Source organism: Drosophila sulfurigaster, chromosome 3 (assembly GCF_023558435.1).
Source record: "Drosophila sulfurigaster albostrigata strain 15112-1811.04 chromosome 3, ASM2355843v2, whole genome shotgun sequence".
In the NCBI taxonomy this organism is placed as follows: domain Eukaryota; kingdom Metazoa; phylum Arthropoda; class Insecta; order Diptera; family Drosophilidae; genus Drosophila; species Drosophila sulfurigaster.
In genome coordinates, this window is record NC_084883.1 from 30,315,739 (window position 1) to 30,334,520 (window position 18,782).

The following is an 18,782-nucleotide window of genomic DNA, read 5'->3' on the forward strand; positions in this document are numbered from 1 at the left end:
ATAAATATGTTTGTACAATGTGCATATTTCTTGTAAACAAAACGGCTCCATTAAGTGATTTAAAGTTGAAGCTGTGTGCTGATGATGGGTTAACTGCAGGGCATATCATTACAACACCAGCTAAACAAGTGTGAAACCTAGAGATAAGTCTGCTTGACTTTGAAATACCCGACATTTGTAGTAACTATGAATTTTACTCAAGCAAATCATTGAGATATATTCAATCTAAAAAGTTTTGAAGTGCTTTTGTGCTTAAAGTTTAAATGATAACATTTAAATTAAATTAACAATTTAGAATAGCGGAGAAAGTATTTTAATGTTGTCGACTAACTTGGTGACTACAATTTTTGAGATATTGTTGTTTATACAGAATCTGATTAGCGCTTATTTATACTACCCTTCCATTCCATGCCGAGTGTCGGGTATAAAAAGGCGACAACTAATCTGGGGGGCGGGCGCATTCACACAAATTGTGAGAGCTACTCGAGAGAATTCTCGACAATGCCGAAGCCAGATTTGTGTCAGCATTCGGCTCCCCAGCCATTAATTGCGTGAGAGCCGATGCCGATGGCTATGGCGAAGCCGAGTGTATTAAGTAAACGTACGAGGTTTAGCTTAAGCCCATTGTTGCCGCTGCTAGTTATAATTTAATTTACATTTTTCTCGTTCTTATCGTTTCGTTTCGTTTCGTGCGAACGCTAGTCTCTCTCTACACTAGTGTGTGTGAGTGTGGCTTGACGTGGTTGCCAGATGAGCGCAAAGCTGAGCGAGCGCACTGGCAACTCCGCCGACGAAGCTAAGCTTCATTAAGCAGAGATGGAGAGGCAGCGAACGGAGCGCATGATCGGCCAGTTGCTGTCCACACTCTAACAGATTTAGATATCGCGCTCCGACTGAATGACAAATATCAAATAAATAAAATACAAAAAATACACGAGCGACACACACAACAGCGAAATAAGCGAACCCGCCGTAGTAATTACAAAAATATACATACTATACACATACATCGCGTATACGAAGCGTGAAACACAAAACGATCAAATAAACGTAAACAATTACAGTTAAACACTAACGGAAATTTATGTAAGTGTGTGTGTGTGTGTGTTTGTGAGTGGGCAAATTTAAATGCAATAATATATGTATCAAATTGTAACTAACAAGTGTAAGCATTTGCAAAACAAAAGAGAGAAAGCAACTGCACACACAAAAAATGCTACAATCATTTTACGCTAAACAACAAAATGATGTATTGTAGTTGACGTATTTTTTGTTGTTGTTTTTTATACAAATACAAAACTAATTTAAGCAGTGCGAAAAGCGGCTAAGCGTTGACTCGGTGAAAAACCAGCAAAAATTGTTGCAAATTAAGAAAAGCCGTAAAATCTGTGCAAGTGATTGAGTGTGTATGTGAACGTAAATATATGTGAATGTACTATGTACTAAAATTGATCATATACGATAGCACAAAAACTAAAACAAAACAAACACAAAAATGTGGAAAATTATCAACAGGCCAAAACAATGAAACTCCCACCAAAATCACAAAAATTCGCGCAGCATCAGCAAAAAATGCAAACTACGCACACAAACAAAGCTCGGCTCAGTAAATCAGATAGCGCTAATAAGCGCGTGTGTGTGTGTGTGCGTGTGTGTGTGAGAGAGAGACGGAGCAAAATAGATGAATACTAATACCAATGTACAGCCACGTACATCGTTTACCTTTCATTTTAAACATATTCAGACGCGGATAAACAACTTCAATGTATCTGTAAAAGAATGCAAAACTAATTTGTCAGCTTCTGCTGTTGTTGTTGCTGTTGTTGGTGTCTTGAATTTGTCTGGCACAACGAACATCTTCAAAGTCAGAGATCTCCGTGCAAAGTGCCCGCCCACCTGCCTCACGACGAGACGTGCCTAATTTATGCTGAGCACCCCCCACACCCCCACTTCTCCGTTAAACCAAGTTCAAATCCAAGCAGACGATCTCGGCCAGTTTCTTGTTTGCTTTGCTCACTTAGCTTGCGCCTCTTGTGCTCTTTATCGTAGAGCTGCATGTTGTTGTTGTTGCTGTTGTTTGTTGTTGTCGGTTTCTTCTTATTTGCGCTTAACGCTTCATCGCTCGTTTCAACCTGTGCCATGCGCAAAAAAGTAAAACATCTACCATCCCAATAGCCCAAAATAAGACTACAACAGCAGCAATAGCAACAGCAGCAGCAGCAGCAACCACGACAGCAATAATAACAACATCAGCGTCGGCTGCCTCTCAAGCGACAACAACAACAACAACAACAACGGCAAGCGAAATATCAGCAAAAGACATAAAATTCAACCGGTTGGTTGAGTTTCAAAGCCGCCGTCGCAGCAGCAGCAGCAACAGCACCAATAGCAACAGCAACACAGCAGCAACAGCAGCGCAGCAGCAATAATTTGTAAAAAAGAGAAACAACAACAACAAGAGAAACAAAAACGAAACAAAATAAATGGCAGATATATGTTTGTATTTATAAATAAAAGCAGCTTCGGGGTAAAAAAAATCACCAAGCCGCAAAAAACAAATCAAAAACAAAAACAAAACCAAAAACGATCTTCGCATAGTTTCTTTTCTACACAGATCCGCTTAGCTTCTTTTTCCTTTCTCATTTTTGTATACCCATGTGTGTAGTAGAGCATTCGACAGCGGCATTTTGATAACAATTTTCAAGCGGAATATTCCATGGGTATCTGCAAAATACATGCTAATTGTTTATAATTAAATGGCGATAATTACATTAAGTTGACGAGGACAATGTTTGTGTCCCATTGCGAAAGTTGGCCCTCTCAATAAATAGGTAAAAATTAGGTTTGGTTTTTTTTTTTGAAGTTGTTGCCACTTTCATTGAACTTAAACGACTGCCATTGATGAGTTCTCTAGCCATGAATCATATAGAGAGAGATATAGTAACTATATTTAGCTGACAATATCTTAAGCTGAAGACGCACTTGAATGCGATGACGCATTTTGGGGGGGAAAAAAAATATGCCTTATGTCGATGTCGATGTCGATGGCAGATGCTACAATATCATTTCATCAGAGCCAGCGACAACGTGTTTGATCAAATCTTTAGAGCCAATGCGCTAAACAAATTGATTAGTATTAATGTTGTTCATATACGCTATTGATATTTTTTTGGGCACACGTCGAAAAAAAAAGAGCAGATTGAATGATTTGAGATTTTCGCCCAGAAAACTGCGTGTGTCTATTTGCAGTTCGCACAAATTGAAATCATGAGTTGGACATGCTTTTGGTTTGCAAAATAAAAGCCAGACAGTCTGTTTAACAACATCCAGCGACCGTCGTTCTGGTCCAAGTTTGCGGCTAATCCGACTGTAATTGAAATGTTGTCGAAAAAATCACATGCCGGCGGCAATTAGCACAGCAGCAATGGCAACGGCAAACATGAGAGTTGGCATTTCATATGTTTTTTTCCTGAATTTATTTCATACTCGTATATTTATAACTCAATTTTGTGGTCAGCTCGTGTCGTAGTTTGTGACCAAGCACGCTATTTCAATGCAATGCGCATTAGACGTTTGTGGCCGACTATGAAATACCCAAAGAAAACCTAAGAACTAACGGTTTTTGGAGGCGTGGCAAGAACTCTTTAAAATAGAGTGTCAAAATATGGTCGTCTCTGATATTTTGTTTGCTCATTCGGGCAGTTAAAAGGAGCAGTTCGAAAAATAGTTATGTATATTCCTAATAACTGAATGCTAGCTTTAAGGAGGCTGAAGAAGGCGTGACAAAATTCAATTACATCCAGAAGCTGTACTGCACTAATAAGCGTAGTGTCGTCAAATTTTGTAGCTCTAGCTTTTATAGTTTCCGACTTATAGACGCTTATTTCAACGGTCAGACAGTCAGACAGATAAAATGAACCCACAACAAAGCCTGTTACAAAAATTGACAACTATTCATTATACCCATGTGTTGGGCATTAAAACTCAGCTATTACGAACTGAAGGGGGTTTTTTTGTTTTGGTTTATTAAAATGCTAATAAAATGTTAAACATTTTGGAGGTGTGAGCAAAAAGCTAAAGATTTGACCAACAAAAAAGAAAACGACCGTTTTACGCTGCTCATTGTTTTTGTTTTTCCTATTGAAGTGGTTGCTGTTGTTGTGTCTCAAGGATGCAGCAGCAGCGGTCGAAGATGAGCGGCAATTGGCCAAATAACAAAAACAGTCGAGTCACCTCTGACTTTAACTTCCGGCTTGGGCTACCGTCCATAAGAAAAACAAACGGCAACGGCAACACTTGAAAAAAAAAGTATCTATAGGTTCTTAAACTGCTGCTGCGTAGCTTCTTCTCCGCTTCTTTATCTATTTTCTGTTTGTCAAGAATCTATTTTATTTTATTTTTAGTAATTTGACGAAGTTGTTGTATTGTTGTCGTGCTATTGCGTCAAACTAAATCAAATCACTTGAGTTATTTAAAATATAAAAGCATTATTGTTGTTCCGTTTTGATCTGTTGTGTTGTGTTGGGGATAAGCAAAAGTTTTTCGCAAAATGTATCACATATCTCAGCACGTCGCTGGCTGAGTCGAAGCCGAAGCCGAAGCTGAAGCGTTAATTTAATCAAAATCATTGCGACAACACGACACAACGGCAACGTCAATGAATGCGCGACAACAACAACAACAACAACGACAACTAAAGATAGCTTGGGGCTGAGCTCAGTGCTGATTGAGTACATTTCTTTGCCATAATGATGCCTTTTACAATACACAATTAAATGAAACTATATCTAAAGAAGATGTTACAATTACAATACAGTCGCTTAACATAAATAGAACACTAGACACAGATACAGTGTCTGCGAAAGTTGTTGCGCATTTAAATAAACAGAGATAAAACAACATAACCAGACAGACAACAACTACAAAAAAATGTTATATTCAAAACGCAATTAAAAAGCTGAAAAAAATATAAATAAGCACAGCATTCAATCATTTGACAATAATATTCTAAGTACTATTTAGCATGAACAGATTTTATCATTTCGAGTTTCACTATTTTATTGCATACTTAGCAGCGCTTTAATCGAATACTGAAAGATTGTTAACAAATAGAGATGATATTTATAATTAGCTTTATCACTTAATTTTAAGAAATTACTATAATGAACAGAGAAATAATATATATTCCTATTCATTAATATAAGTCTTATTATATAAGTCTTCAACTTGTTGTAGAATTTCTCATTAAATTCTTTGTTGAGCACGTGATCAACTCTTGGGAAATTCCAAGTTCACGTTTACAGATTAATTGCTATTTTAAATTTATATGCAATAGAGCTGCTGTCGATGGCAACTTGGCAATGTTTATCTCGTTTGTTATTCGTATATCAAAACAACTCTGTGGGCAGCAGGAAAAGTCTTCGACTTGCAATCATAATCAGCTTTCCGTCTGAGCACCATATTCTGAATAATTCCTGGAAATTTCATCCACAAATTCCAAGATTCATTTTAATAACTTAAATTCTTGTGTATTGAATGTGATTATCACAGAGTTGCGCTTTCGTACTTGTTTAACTTAAATTCGCAGTCTCAATGCAAACTTGTGGTCCAAAGGCTAAACGAGATATCATGTTAAGTATTTGTCGACATTGCGACGTCATTGTATTATCAGAGAACAAGGGAAAAGATTGTAACGCAGTTTTAAACTATATTTAAAGTATGCACAGTTTGCAAATCATTTTGTAAGCCAAACTTATTGTGGCGCAAATGCCATTTAATTCGTTCCAAGTTGTTTATTATCATACTATAATATTCCTAGAATAGCTGAAAGAAAAAAACCAAGCGAGGGCTTCTTTATAATCAACCCAACAAATAAGAAACTGTGGAAAATTTATAAACCATTTTTATGCTAGTCAAATTGCAGTAATTCCTCATAACAAAGTATCGTAATTGGAGCGATTGTAAATGTAGAAAGACAAATATTCGATTATGGTAAAAGGTTTATTTTTTTTATTTGCATTTTGTAGAACATCAATCGGAGCCATGTTATAGTCAGTAGACAGATCGGAAAGGATGCCACTGGAGTGTAAAGGTTTATTGGATAACTACTTTTGGATATGAATATGGAATTTGAATTTCCGGACTTTTGTAAGTATAAAGAACACCAAATTTCTTTTATTTTTTATTTAGTATGATATTTAGAAATAAGCAAACAACAAAGGAATAGAATAGAATATATATCACTATTTGGAATCTTCCGTATAGATTCTTAGATGTTACGGCTTAAATTTTTCTCTCTGTATAATCATTAATATTTGGGTATTTTTTCTGCCTTGATTTGGGCATATTTTAATATTAAATTATTGAGTTATTGTCTTTGCCAATTAATTATACAAAACATATTCTAAACGATCGAAACCGAAAGAAGCAACAAATTTCACTTGTAAAACTGGCAACCACAAAAAATAAAATCAAGATGCAATATCATGATCAAATTATAATAGCCAAAGGCAAGGTTAGCAGCAGCAGTATATAAATTGTCCTTCGGCTGGTCGCCAGCAACAACTACAGTGAAGAATAATAATAACAAAGCTATCGTTGGCTACCCAAAATAGAAGTCAAATAAAATAAATTGATGTAGCAGTCGACGTTGATATGCTTAACAAATTTCGGCTTAGAGCTGGCGAATAGACCAAAAAAAAAAAACTCAAACACCAACAAACATACACGGAGTTAGCAAACCAAATAGCTATAGAGTCGCAATATATATCTATATAAAATATCTGTATACATATGCATATCTAAATAATGTCGCCTCCCTGCGCTAGCCGAAATGAGCAAAACATTTGTTTGATCAATAACTTGGCCAAAACCGAAGTGAAGCGCAAAACACAAAACTAAAACTGATTGAATTTCTCCACTCGGCAGTGCACAATTTCGACGTTTGCCCGCGAGTTGATACATATAAGAAACAAAAGAATAAATATACCATATAAATAAAATAATAGTAAAATTGAGAAAAAAAAAAAACAAAAACGTTTAAACAGAGTATTTAAAACAGCTGAGTTTTGGTTTATTAGGATTATGGTTTTTTAATGAGTCAAAAACACAGTTGGAATAACATTCGTTTTCATTGCAATTGAAGGCGATTTGTTTTTATTGCATTTATGAATTGGATTTGCACATTTCGTTTTTGGCTTCGATTTTTCTACTTGCATTTTGGAAAAGCGCATTTTCACTGCTCAGCCAGTTGTGAAAAGTGCATCAACCGCATGTGCGCTCACATGTGCGTTAGATAATTGTGTTCGAGTATCTTTATCTTGTTTTACTTTTTTTTTTATTGAAACCAAAAACTGTTAATTTGCACTTGGCACAAATCAGAGTTAACCATTTAGTTAGCTAGCTGCTAACTTGGCTGTTAGTGCATTCCGTTTAGGCTCGATAAAGAGGCGTACAAATTGTTTAAACTTCGTAGTTGAAAGCCATCAATTTATTTTTAAGCCAACAATTCAATTATGGATTATGCCAAGACGCTAAATGGTAATTTCTTTATACTCTACATAACATTACAAGTGAAAAAGTGTGTGTTTTGCATAAATTACTTAAATACTTATTTGTTGTGCCGTGGTCACATAAATCGTGCTCAATTTGAGTCGCGCTGTTATCGATCAAACAGCTGGAAAAATAAAATACCTTCAGTCGCAGCTTGAATTGGAATTTGTGGTCTCTTATCAGTCGAAGCGAAACACGGGCTCATCTATCAGCGAACTGTTCTACATTTTTTATTATGCCATTTATGTGAAAGTAAACGCCCCTTAAATTATTAACGACATTTTTCTGAGCCCAGTGCTGTGCACATACATACATATGTTAAATATACATATACGAGTGTAGGCGGATATCCAGAGTCTGGGAAAAACAAAACTTTGCCGATAACTTCCGAAGATTATAAAATGTCAACAGCATTTATCTGTACTTCTATTAATATACAATAGTCCAACACGTGGCGTAAATTTGTCGTAAATTAAAATAAATTGTTTACATATTAATCACATTTTTGTTCACTAGAACCTACTACTAAAATTATGTTTACATTATGTAATTATATTTCTAAAGCTAAGAATAAGCGCTTAATGTAGACAATAAAAAACACTGATACTAAAAATAATATAATCTAGTTAATTTAATATTTATGTTTACTATGGTTATTACAATAGACTCATTTCTAATATTGTTTAATTATTAATAAACTTCAAATAAAAATATGTAGTAAAAGGTCTCGAAGAACTTGAACCTAATGTTTAGAATTTAATTTAAATTAAGTTATTATTAAATTTATATAATATATGATCTCTCTCATAAAGGTCAATAAACTCTTTTAAATATTATTTTATGTTCCTTTTAATAGCGACAACTTCATTTGCTAATCTGCTAGTTTCAAAAATCGTTCCCTAACTTTAGCTTTAAATTTGAAAAGGATTATGTTTTCGTTTTTACTATTAACTGTAACAATTTCAGTTTAAACTTTAATTTAAAAGTTAGACTAGAATTAAAGTATTTGTATATCATTTAAATAAATAGAAAATTAAGATATCCTTTATCACTTTTTAAGTGAATGATCTTATAAAAATAAGTTAAGTTGAAAATAAGCTAGATCAAGATCAAACATGCATATATCGATCTTTAAATTAAATTTATGTATTTTCACATAACACATGTGAACTAATGCGACACAATCCTTTGCAGCTCGCCCAGATTTTATGGATGGCATTGACAATGAAGCACTGGATTTGTTTATGCAGGCAGCCGGAGTCGGTGGCCTTGACGATGCGGCACAGCACAGCCACAACGATGGATTGGCCGTGGACAGTGTGGGCGGAGTGTCCACCAAACTGGAGTCGCCACACACACCGCCAATGAATGTGCTCGATGCACAGCTGACGACGGGTCGTGTGAGTGGCCATGGAATGGCCATGCCTCTGGCTCATTTGCCCGAGAGCCCGCCCGACTCGGGCTCCGAGCCAGCCTACAGTCCACTGGGCGAAACACATGGCGTGGCGTTGCCCGGACGTGAACTCATCTATCCAGGGCTACCAAACATGCAACAGCAGCAGCAGCAGCAGCAACAACAACAGCAGCAACAGCAATCAAGCATGTTGCCCACAGAGCTGCAATTTGCATCGCCAGCGCAACAAGGACATCACTTTGTGTCACCTGCGCAGGATGTGCGCGTCAAGCACGAGGCTGGTCTGGTGATGAATGCCAACAGTTTGCTCTGCCAGCAACAACAGCAACAGCAGCTGAACGAGCAGCAACAGTTGCTGCTGCAGCAACAGCAACAACAACAACAGCAGCAGCAACATCATGAGTTGCCGCAGGATCAGCTGCTCTATCAGCACTATGACAACGGTCCCGGCTTGTATTCGACTGGCAGCTATCAGAATCTGTCCAGCATTTCCACCTGCATGCTGACCTCATCCCTGGGATTGGGCGATCGCGTTCAGGTCATTGGCACCAGTCAGTTGTCCCTCAATCGCTGCTCCCCGCCATCGACACCGGTGCATTCGTCGTTGTCGCGCAAACGCAAAATGTCCACACAATTGGATTGTGCTGATTTCGCACCCAAGCATGACACTGGTTTGTTGATGAGTCCGTTGCGTAGTTCACATCACTCGATAGCACCTCGTGACATTACCAGCAGCAACAGCAGCAGCACAACGATAACAACAGCCAGCCACAGCCACAGCCAGATTCATAGTCACAGTAGCCAGAGCGATCATGATCTGAGCAAGACACCCGCGCATTCACATTGCTCCGCCTCCGTTTCGCCAGCACTCTCGGCCATCAATTCGCAGGCGGACAACAGCTTGGACGGACAGACGAGCAATGCGGCAGCTGGCTCCGGCTCGGGCAGCGAGGCTGGGGATCCGGCGTTGACACAATGCATTCGCTTCAGTCCCTTCCAGCCGGAGAATTGGCACAAGTTATGCGATCAGAGTCTACAGGAGTTGTCCGTCATCTATTATCGCGTGGATGCCGATAAGGGTTTCAATTTCAGCGTATCGGATGATGCGTATGTGTGCCAGAAGAAGAATCACTTTCAGGTCACTTGCCATGCTCGGCTTCAGGGAGATGCCAAATTTGTGAAGACACCGTCCGGCCTGGAGAAAATCAAATCCTTCCACTTGCATTTTTATGGTGTCAAATTTGAGGCGCCCAATCAGACAATTCGCGTGGAGCAGAGCCAATCCGATCGCTCCAAGAAGCCATTCTATCCCGTACCGTAAGTACAAAGAACGTCTCCTAATTACAAAATTTCGATTCACTATCAATCTTCATTGGTGTTATCTGTATCTTTGATTTCCTCCGATAATACAATTTAAAACAAATTGTCGTTCTACAACTTTTGTTTTCGTTGCGATTGTTATTTTAAGTCAAAGATAAACTGGGACACTTAACTTAATTGCGAATTCCTGTGTATATATTTATATTTACTTGATTGTATTTATATTTAGGATTAAGATAATTGTAAATTTATAACGAAAACAAGGTATATATTGATTAATAATAGATGCAACATTTTTTGTTAAATACGGGTTTTCAATCGTATCAGTGCGTATCACTGTAGATTGTTTTCTTCTTAAATCCGGTTGAATTATAATGAAATCTCATCAAACTGTTCCAACAAGATTCGTTTGAAAAGCCCCTTTGGTAACCCTAATCTTAAGTATATTTATTCTATAAAAAATATTAGTTGAAAGAAAAGGTGCTACATTCCAAAATATAAAATATAGGATTTCATTTTTATAATATTTTATGATATAATAGTGTAACAAATATTAATATTTTACACTTACCTTCCCTATGCAGTATCGATCTCCAGAGCCATATTGTCAGCAAAATCACAGTGGGGCGTCTGCACTTCTCGGAGACCACCAACAACAACATGCGCAAGAAGGGACGCCCCAATCCGGAGCAACGTTTCTTTCAGCTCGTCGTCGGCCTGCATGTGCACACCACCTCTGGCCACTTTCCCGTGGTCAGCCATGGCAGCGAGCGCATCATTGTGCGTGCCTCGAATCCGGGACAATTTGAGTCTGATGTGGATCTGTGCTGGCAACGCGGCATCACTCAGGAGTCCATCTTCCATGCGGGACGTGTGGGCATCAATACTGATCGTCCGGACGAAAGTCTTGTGGTGCACGGCAATCTGAAGGTGTCCGGACACATTGTCCAGCCCAGCGACAGTCGCGCCAAACAGGAAATTGCTGAATTGGACACGTCGGTGCAGTTGCGCAACATGCAAAAGATCCGCATTGTCCGTTATCGCTATGAACCGGAATTTGCTGTGCATTCCGGGCTGAGACGCGAGAGCGACACGCGGGAAATTGTGGACACGGGCGTCATAGCGCAGGAGGTACGCGAAGTTATACCGGATGCGGTGCAAGAGGCTGGCAGCGTTGTACTGCCCAATGGAAATGTTATTGAGAACTTTTTTGCTGGTCAATAAGGTAAGTTACACCGAGTAACGGTTAAATGCAATTAATATGGTGTGCACACACTAAAGGATATTTTTTATTACCAGTGTGTACACTGTTCACTCATTAATCGTTATTTGTTTATGGTCACACTTGAAAACTGCTGCCAAATAAGTTTTATTAAATCGCAATAGCTACCTGCAAATAAAAGAAGGTGTACCAAAGTCACAAAATGTGTAAAATATGCGCTGACCACGGTTGCCATTCCAATAAAATTTGTTGAAGCAAAAATTTTGAAAAAATGTACCATTTTTAACAAAAATGTACCACAAATTTTTTTACAAAAGATTTTTTTTGTATTTCACAGATTGTAATTCACAATATATAACTGGTTACGTAGTGATAGTCAGCGCATACATATTTTTTCAATTGACAGGATACATCGCATCGACTGTATGCGATATTTTCCAGTGTTACTCATCGTTCAATTTCTAACTGATACAAAATTTGTGTCTGGTGGAACAGAGCCATTTGTTAAAATAATGTGTGTGAACATAAAATTTTATAACAAAATTTAAATACTAGACTAGGCATATTTGAAAATGTACCAAAATGAAAAAAATTGACCCAATGTACCAACGCATAAAAAATGTACCAGTTTTGGTACATTTGTACCGAAAGTGGCAACCGTGGCGCCAACAAACCAAAAATGTACCGATTAGTACCAAATGTACCGAATAAACCAAAAATTCTCAGTGTACCAATTTTGGGTAACAAACGTTTTTCCTGGCGTTGCCACCCAGTGAATTCAAATTTGACACAGGCTGCTCATATTATTAAAAGCAGCTCAACATTACAAAATAAACACAAACAAACAAAAACACTGCTAACCACAACAAATATACATATGTATGTATTTATTGCTAGGATCGTATACTAATGGAGAACATTGGAGCTGTCAAGGAGCTGTGCAAAGTGACGGGCTCGCTGGAGACGCGTATCGAGCACCTGGAACGCGCCAACAACAATCACAACAACCACCAACTGCGTGCCAAGGATTTGCTGGAACCGCGCTGTCTGCTCCCTCCTGCGCCCTCACGCAACTATAAGGCACATAATCGTAGTGATGGCTACGAGATCTGCTCGAGTCGCGTCATGCAGATCATTATCTTTCTGCTGATCATTGTCATGGCGGCGTGGTAAGTAATGAAGCAAATAAATATCTTGAAATCTAGTATCTAACTAAATACTTTGGTGCTGCAGTTTGGCAGCCGTGTCCACGCTGTACTTTGTGGAGCACAACAAGCAGCAACAGCAGCCGCAGCAGCCCCTGGATGGCTACCAATTGTTTGGTGACTCTCGCATCTTTCGTCAGGATGCGTCCACATCGCGTTTGAGCGACGAGGATCGCCTCAATTTTCAGCACAACTTGCAGACCCTCTTCAAGAACAAAACGCACGTACCGTGGCCCAGTTTAATATACGGGGCAAGCACCACGCGTCCCTCGGGAAGCACGCTGACTATGCGCCTGGGCGATGGCGACGAGATTCAGGAGAAGGAGAAGGAGGAGCTCACCGCTCTCATGAATGATCCGCAAGTTAATCCAGCGTTGGCCATGCCCACAACAATAGTCAGAATAACAACGACAGCGCCGCGCAACGCCACGAAACCAATTGCCAGCAAGAACAAGTCCAAATGGCCCGTTTCCCATGAGGTGTTGCGTCCTGGTGGCAGCAGCAGCAGTCAAGGCGCCGCCCAGAAGCTGCTGCAGAGTGTGCGAGTTGCTGTGGTAGGCAAAGCATTGGCAGCTGTAGCAGCAGCTAATAATGCCACTACCATCACATCCTCGGAAAAGCCGCAATCGATACCTGTTTCGCAGGATTTCGAAAACAACTCCATCGATGTGGATCAACAGCAGCAGCAATTGCAACTGCAGCAACAGCAGCTAAAACAACCGCTGAAGCTGGACGAACACATTGTGGTGGTGGGCACCATAGCCAGCACTGCGGTGGACAATGCAGCACCGGATCAAACTGTGCAAACCATTCGCAAATTAAACGCTGGCGACGTCGCCATTTACAATGTGTACAAAACAGTTTCGCCCCCAACGGCAAATCTAGCACTGACCACCAACAAGGTGAGCACGGAGCAGACGCATGTGCCCAGCACTCTATCGTTGCCTCTGGATGTGCCGCCGCCGGCTGCGGTGCGCAACACGAGTGGCGCCAGCAAGGATAGCGGTGATGCCTTAGATTTGCAGAATCTGAGCAATACCAACGAATCCGAACCGGCGGATAATCCTATTACAGCGCTCTTTGGTTTCGAGTATCCGAGTGGTTTGAGGGATTCTAGTGTGGGACGACGCTCTGCCAATCAGCGCAGCCTGGACTGGATACGCAACAAGAGCGTGAAGACGCCGCTCTTTGGTCATCCGCCCGAGTGCACCAAGGACAAGGACGAGCACGACAATTGTCAGGTGCGGTTACAATATACTATTGCCGTATTATGATTTTGCTGAATTCTAATTAACTTACAATTTTCTTTTTCTATATCCAGTCATCTTGCTTTGAGGAGCTGCAGCCGGCTGCAGCTGCTGCAGATAATGTGGACGCCAATGTGCAGCAGCATCAGCATGTGGAGGATGAACTGCAGTCAGCGGAGCAGGAAGACGATGCCGACATACTGATCATACAGCCCGTGTCGAGCAGCAGCAGCAATGATAGCGCCAGTAATGTAGCTGCCTCACGGGTCTATCACGGTAAGAGTTCGCACAACACGGCCGCCAGAACCAAGCAATTTTCCAGTGAAACGGACTCCTCGGCGGGCGAGGATGCGCTCTATACGGTGTTAAATGATGCACCTGTGGCTGCTGTGGAGCAGCAAGCTGTCGTGCAGCCTAAAGAGATCGCTGCAGTGGAGACGGCCACAACGTTGCCGCCGCCGCCTCAGCTGGATTGTTGGAGCATCAGCAGTTGTGTGTTGGCCGCCCTCAACAACTACACCATCGATGTGGAGCACTTCTGTCCCAGTTCGGGCAGTTCCTTGAACATTAGCTATGTGGTGCCCGTGTCGCGTTATTTGAAAGCTTCCACCTTAGAGCTGCACTTCAGGTAGGTAAAACAACTAACCAGGTAAATAAAAATTAATGAGTTTCTTTGTTGTTAGCTCCAACAAGCCGCTGCAATGGTCCATTTGCAGCAACGAGGATCAGAGCAAATCGAGTCAGGCAGGCGCACAGCTGAATGAGGACGATGATGTGCCGGTGAGCAGCAGCTGGGTGAAGGTGCTCAAGCAGCTGGGCAACAATAAGCTGATCCTGGCCCTGGACATGCCCAGTCGCGGCAACTTTGAGCGCGACTTTATGCTGCGTGCCAGCGCCGATCTAGAACAAGTAATGCCCAGCTAAACTATATATTAATGCGACTTCTAATAATATAACTTCTTTTTTGTGTTGCAGCAAAAACTATGCGATGACAACGCCCATGTGGCGAACCCTATACTCCAGTACAACTTTAGCATCGTAAGAGATTGTGATTAGTTAAACAATTTAATTTATGGCACGCATCGATTATGGCAATCGGAACCAAAATGTTGTGGCATTTCTTATCCCACATTTCAATAATTGGCAATTACATTGCAACAACAAGAAACTATAAAAAATGCATAAACATTTATCGACATTTTAAATAAAAATATTTAGTAAAATGACAAACGATTCTTTCACTACTTATGGGCTAATTACATACATATATTATAACGACTACACGGCAAAGGGTTGATCCTTGCCATCCTCGTGATACTTGATGTATGTCTCGCCGTGCGTAAAGTCCTTGGTACCCTCCAATCGACCACGCGGTGGCGCCTTATCATAGTCAAAGGCCTTCGCGGACTTGCCAAATAATTGATTGGCCATCTCAATGTCCTCACGATACTTGCCCACCACGACCTTTTTGCCGGTAATGGGATCGGTTATGTCACCAAGTGGATAGACCACTTTTTCCACGGCGTGCGTTATGAGCCGCGTCATGCGCTCGGGCAGTTCACGTATTAGCACCACATCGCCGGTCTTACATAATTTCTGGGGATCGTGTGCAAAAAAGAAAGTATCCTTCTTGAAATACTGCAAAAGGGATCAACATAAATATTAAATCCAATCAGATTCACATGAAAGACAACTGCACGCACCATATTGAGGTTCTTATCCAGCTCCATGCGGCGTATGCGTATTTTTGAGGCATTCTGCTTGACGCAGGGTATGCATTGGCCCATCAGTAATAAACCTCGCGCTGCCATTTTATTCAATATTATTAAACAAATCAACAATAATATAAATATATGAACTCAATTATACGAGTTGCGAGACCGCACCGATAACGATTAAAAAATACCACAAGGCACAAACAAAAATACCATTTCAGTGCCTAGAAATATTTAAAGAACTCATTTGTAATTTTTAGCCTTATAGTATATATATTGTATATTATATTTGTATATTTGAATGCAAATGAACTAGAAAATATATTAATTAAAATGTATGTTCTTTCAGCAATTTGTTAAATAAAATTTATTGAATACCATTTATGAATCGTTGTTTGTAATCTTTTAAAAATCAGTATGACCAGCATAAAAATGCCGCAACTTGGCTTAATTGCAAGGGTGTACACACTGGAGCCACTGATAATCAGCTGTTGTTGTGCAGCTGTTGTGTACACACCTTTTGTCCGATAAGAAACAGTTTTGTGTTGTGTGATCTTACCTATTTAACTTAATACGTATATTTTATTGGCCTATTCCAAAAAGCTTGCAACAAACTGAATGTGAATCGACTGCAAACGTGCACAAACATAGCACGACGCTTGCATAATCATGGTAAATAAACAAAGAAGCCGCACAAATTAAAGATGAGTCACAACGTCGCAATATGACAATGATAACTTCGAATTGGAACAGATAATACATATGTAAATTATAATATTATCGTTGCTGTTCAACATTAAACGAGATATGCAGCTGCATTATGTCGCAAATAGATTAGATAATTTGGTCAATATACAATAGTAGTGAAAATGCCAAAGGGCCGTTCTCGCCATAATCAAAAACAATCCATAAAATATTGCTTGTTTTTTTTCAGAGTTACGAGGATGAAGATTATCATGTGGATTCATTCCCCAAAGACTTCGGTTATGGTGCTTACGACCAGGATGGGCTAGAGCTGGAACCGAATTCGTCGAGCAACAGTGAGACGAAACCTCGCATATTGTTGATGGGTTTGCGGCGCTCAGGCAAAAGTTCAATACAGAAAGTAGTCTTCCACAAGATGTCGCCCAATGAGACCCTCTTCCTTGAATCCACCAGCAAAATTGTCAAAGACGACATTAATAATTCAAGCTTTGTGCAGTTTCAAATTTGGGATTTCCCAGGTCAGATTGATTTCATTGAGCCGACATTTGATTCGGAAATGATTTTTGGTGGATGTGGAGCGTTGGTATTTGTGATCGATGCCAAGGATGATTATAACGAGGCTTTGACCAAGTTCAAGAACACGGTTATCAAGGCCTACAAAGTCAATCCTCGCATCAAGTTCGAGGTCTTCATACACAAGGTAAGCAAATAATGTTAACCTTTGCCTATCATGTTTATCGATTGAATTTCGATAGGTTGACGGTATTAGCGATGATTCGAAAATGGAATCACAACGCGATATACACCAACGTTCCTCGGACGACCTCAGCGAGGCGGGTCTCGATCAAATTCATCTCAGCTTTCACTTGACTTCGATCTATGATCACTCAATATTCGAAGCATTCTCGAAGGTTGTGCAAAAACTAATACCACAGCTCCCAACGCTAGAAAATCTACTAAACATTTTTATACCAGTAAGTAGGATTTATTTTAGATAATGCATATTTACTCTAATAGGACCTCACTCTAATTTTAACAGAACTCGGGCATTGAGAAGGCGTTTCTCTTCGATGTGGTATCTAAAATTTACATTGCGACAGATTCATCACCAGTTGACATGCAAGCTTACGAGCTATGCTGCGATATGATTGATGTAGTCATTGATCTGTCCAGCATTTATAGGTACACAATTATTATAACTTACGCTATTGACATATTCGAATTGAACTTGATATTTACTTTGACAGCTCCGAGGAAACTGCCTTTGACAGTGGCAGTTCTAGTCTCATCAAACTGAATAACAATACAATACTCTATCTGCGAGAAGTCAACAAATTTTTAGCTCTTGTCTGTTTACTGCGAGAGGAGAACTTTAATCGACAAGGCGTCATTGATTACAACTTCATTTGCTTCCGTGATGCTATAAGTGAGGTGTTTGAATTGCGACTGAAGCGTCAAAAAATGCTTGAGAATGTCGACCAAGATGATGATGAGCTAGTCGACGATCATGGCATAACAATTGGTTGCTCGAACCATGAAAATGATTCAACTGTTGTATCGAGAGCGCCTAAAATTGCATGAGTATAAAATCCGGCAACTTGGATATCGTATACATTTTCACATGCACACAAATCTACATTGGAATATCATTTATAAGTTTTGTCATCGCTTTTTTATTATCAATTTTTTATGTTTTTTTCTTCTATATATCTTTGTTCTATATTGTTAAATCATTTGTTTAACCGCTCTGCAGCTGTATTTAACGTGAAAAACAAATTGCCCAGCGCTTACATTAACTACACATAATAATATGTACATTTTTTAATAAAAATTATATAAAACTAAATACTTTCGGAAATGTAATTAGTTTGTTTTAAATTACGCGCCTTAAAAATATACCAATATATAATAATCATATGGAGTGTAACTAGATGACAATTGGTATGGTATAATTTGAAAGTGCGGTCACACTCCAATACAGGTGTGACAATTCTCCAATAAGAAACTATTTATATTTTAACTAAATGTTAAACAAAAGATATACTACTTGGAAATTTTATAATTTGTGCAATACGCTTGTAAAAGATACAAAATTCATTTTAAAAGAAAAGCCAAAAAGAAAAAATTCTCCGAAAAAATGTAATCGATTAGACTCGATATAAAATCGAGTAAATGGCAGCTCAATCACTCTCATAGAGCAGACAGGTCGACGGCGACAGTTTTCGGTTGTGTGTGTGTTTAGTTCGCTCGGTCAGACAGTAGTGAAAAATGAGCTGCGAAGAGCAGTAGAATATATTAATTGATGCGTTTTTAGTCGAAACTGCTAATATTTTCTACCTATCAAAATCGTGTTAATTTAATAATAGCAGTTGGTGTCTGTTTGTCTGCTTTACATATGTACGT

The 18,782-nt window shown here is 39.4% G+C and overlaps 3 protein-coding genes across 3 annotated transcripts; 2 read left to right on the plus strand and 1 right to left on the minus strand.

Annotated features, from left to right (window-relative positions):
- The first annotated feature begins 855 nt into the window (after nt 1-855).
- Nucleotides 856-15,189, plus strand: LOC133842525 (uncharacterized). The gene is given in 10 exon segments (XM_062275645.1): nt 856-1,086; nt 6,027-6,147; nt 8,746-10,282; nt 10,870-11,491; nt 11,493-11,510; nt 12,405-12,676; nt 12,741-13,953; nt 14,034-14,587; nt 14,643-14,868; nt 14,935-15,189. Coding segments are annotated over 9 exon segments (4,554 nt in total). The 5' UTR covers nt 856-1,086; nt 6,027-6,116; the 3' UTR covers nt 15,016-15,189.
- On the minus strand, nt 15,148-15,857 carry LOC133842547 (small ribosomal subunit protein uS17m). Its single transcript, XM_062275690.1, has 2 exons — nt 15,663-15,857; nt 15,148-15,597 (listed from the first exon to the last, which is right to left on the minus strand). The coding sequence occupies exons 1-2, from the start codon at nt 15,768-15,770 to the stop codon at nt 15,238-15,240; spliced, it is 468 nt and encodes a 155-aa protein (XP_062131674.1). The 5' UTR covers nt 15,771-15,857; the 3' UTR covers nt 15,148-15,237.
- A 308-nt stretch (nt 15,858-16,165) lies between these two features.
- On the plus strand, nt 16,166-18,225 carry LOC133842537 (ras-related GTP-binding protein C). The gene is made up of 5 exons (XM_062275673.1): nt 16,166-16,346; nt 16,609-17,079; nt 17,135-17,353; nt 17,419-17,561; nt 17,627-18,225. Exons 1-5 carry the CDS (start codon nt 16,344-16,346, stop codon nt 17,958-17,960), a joined length of 1,170 nt encoding a protein of 389 aa, XP_062131657.1. The 5' UTR covers nt 16,166-16,343; the 3' UTR covers nt 17,961-18,225.
- The last annotated feature ends 557 nt before the right edge of the window (nt 18,226-18,782 follow it).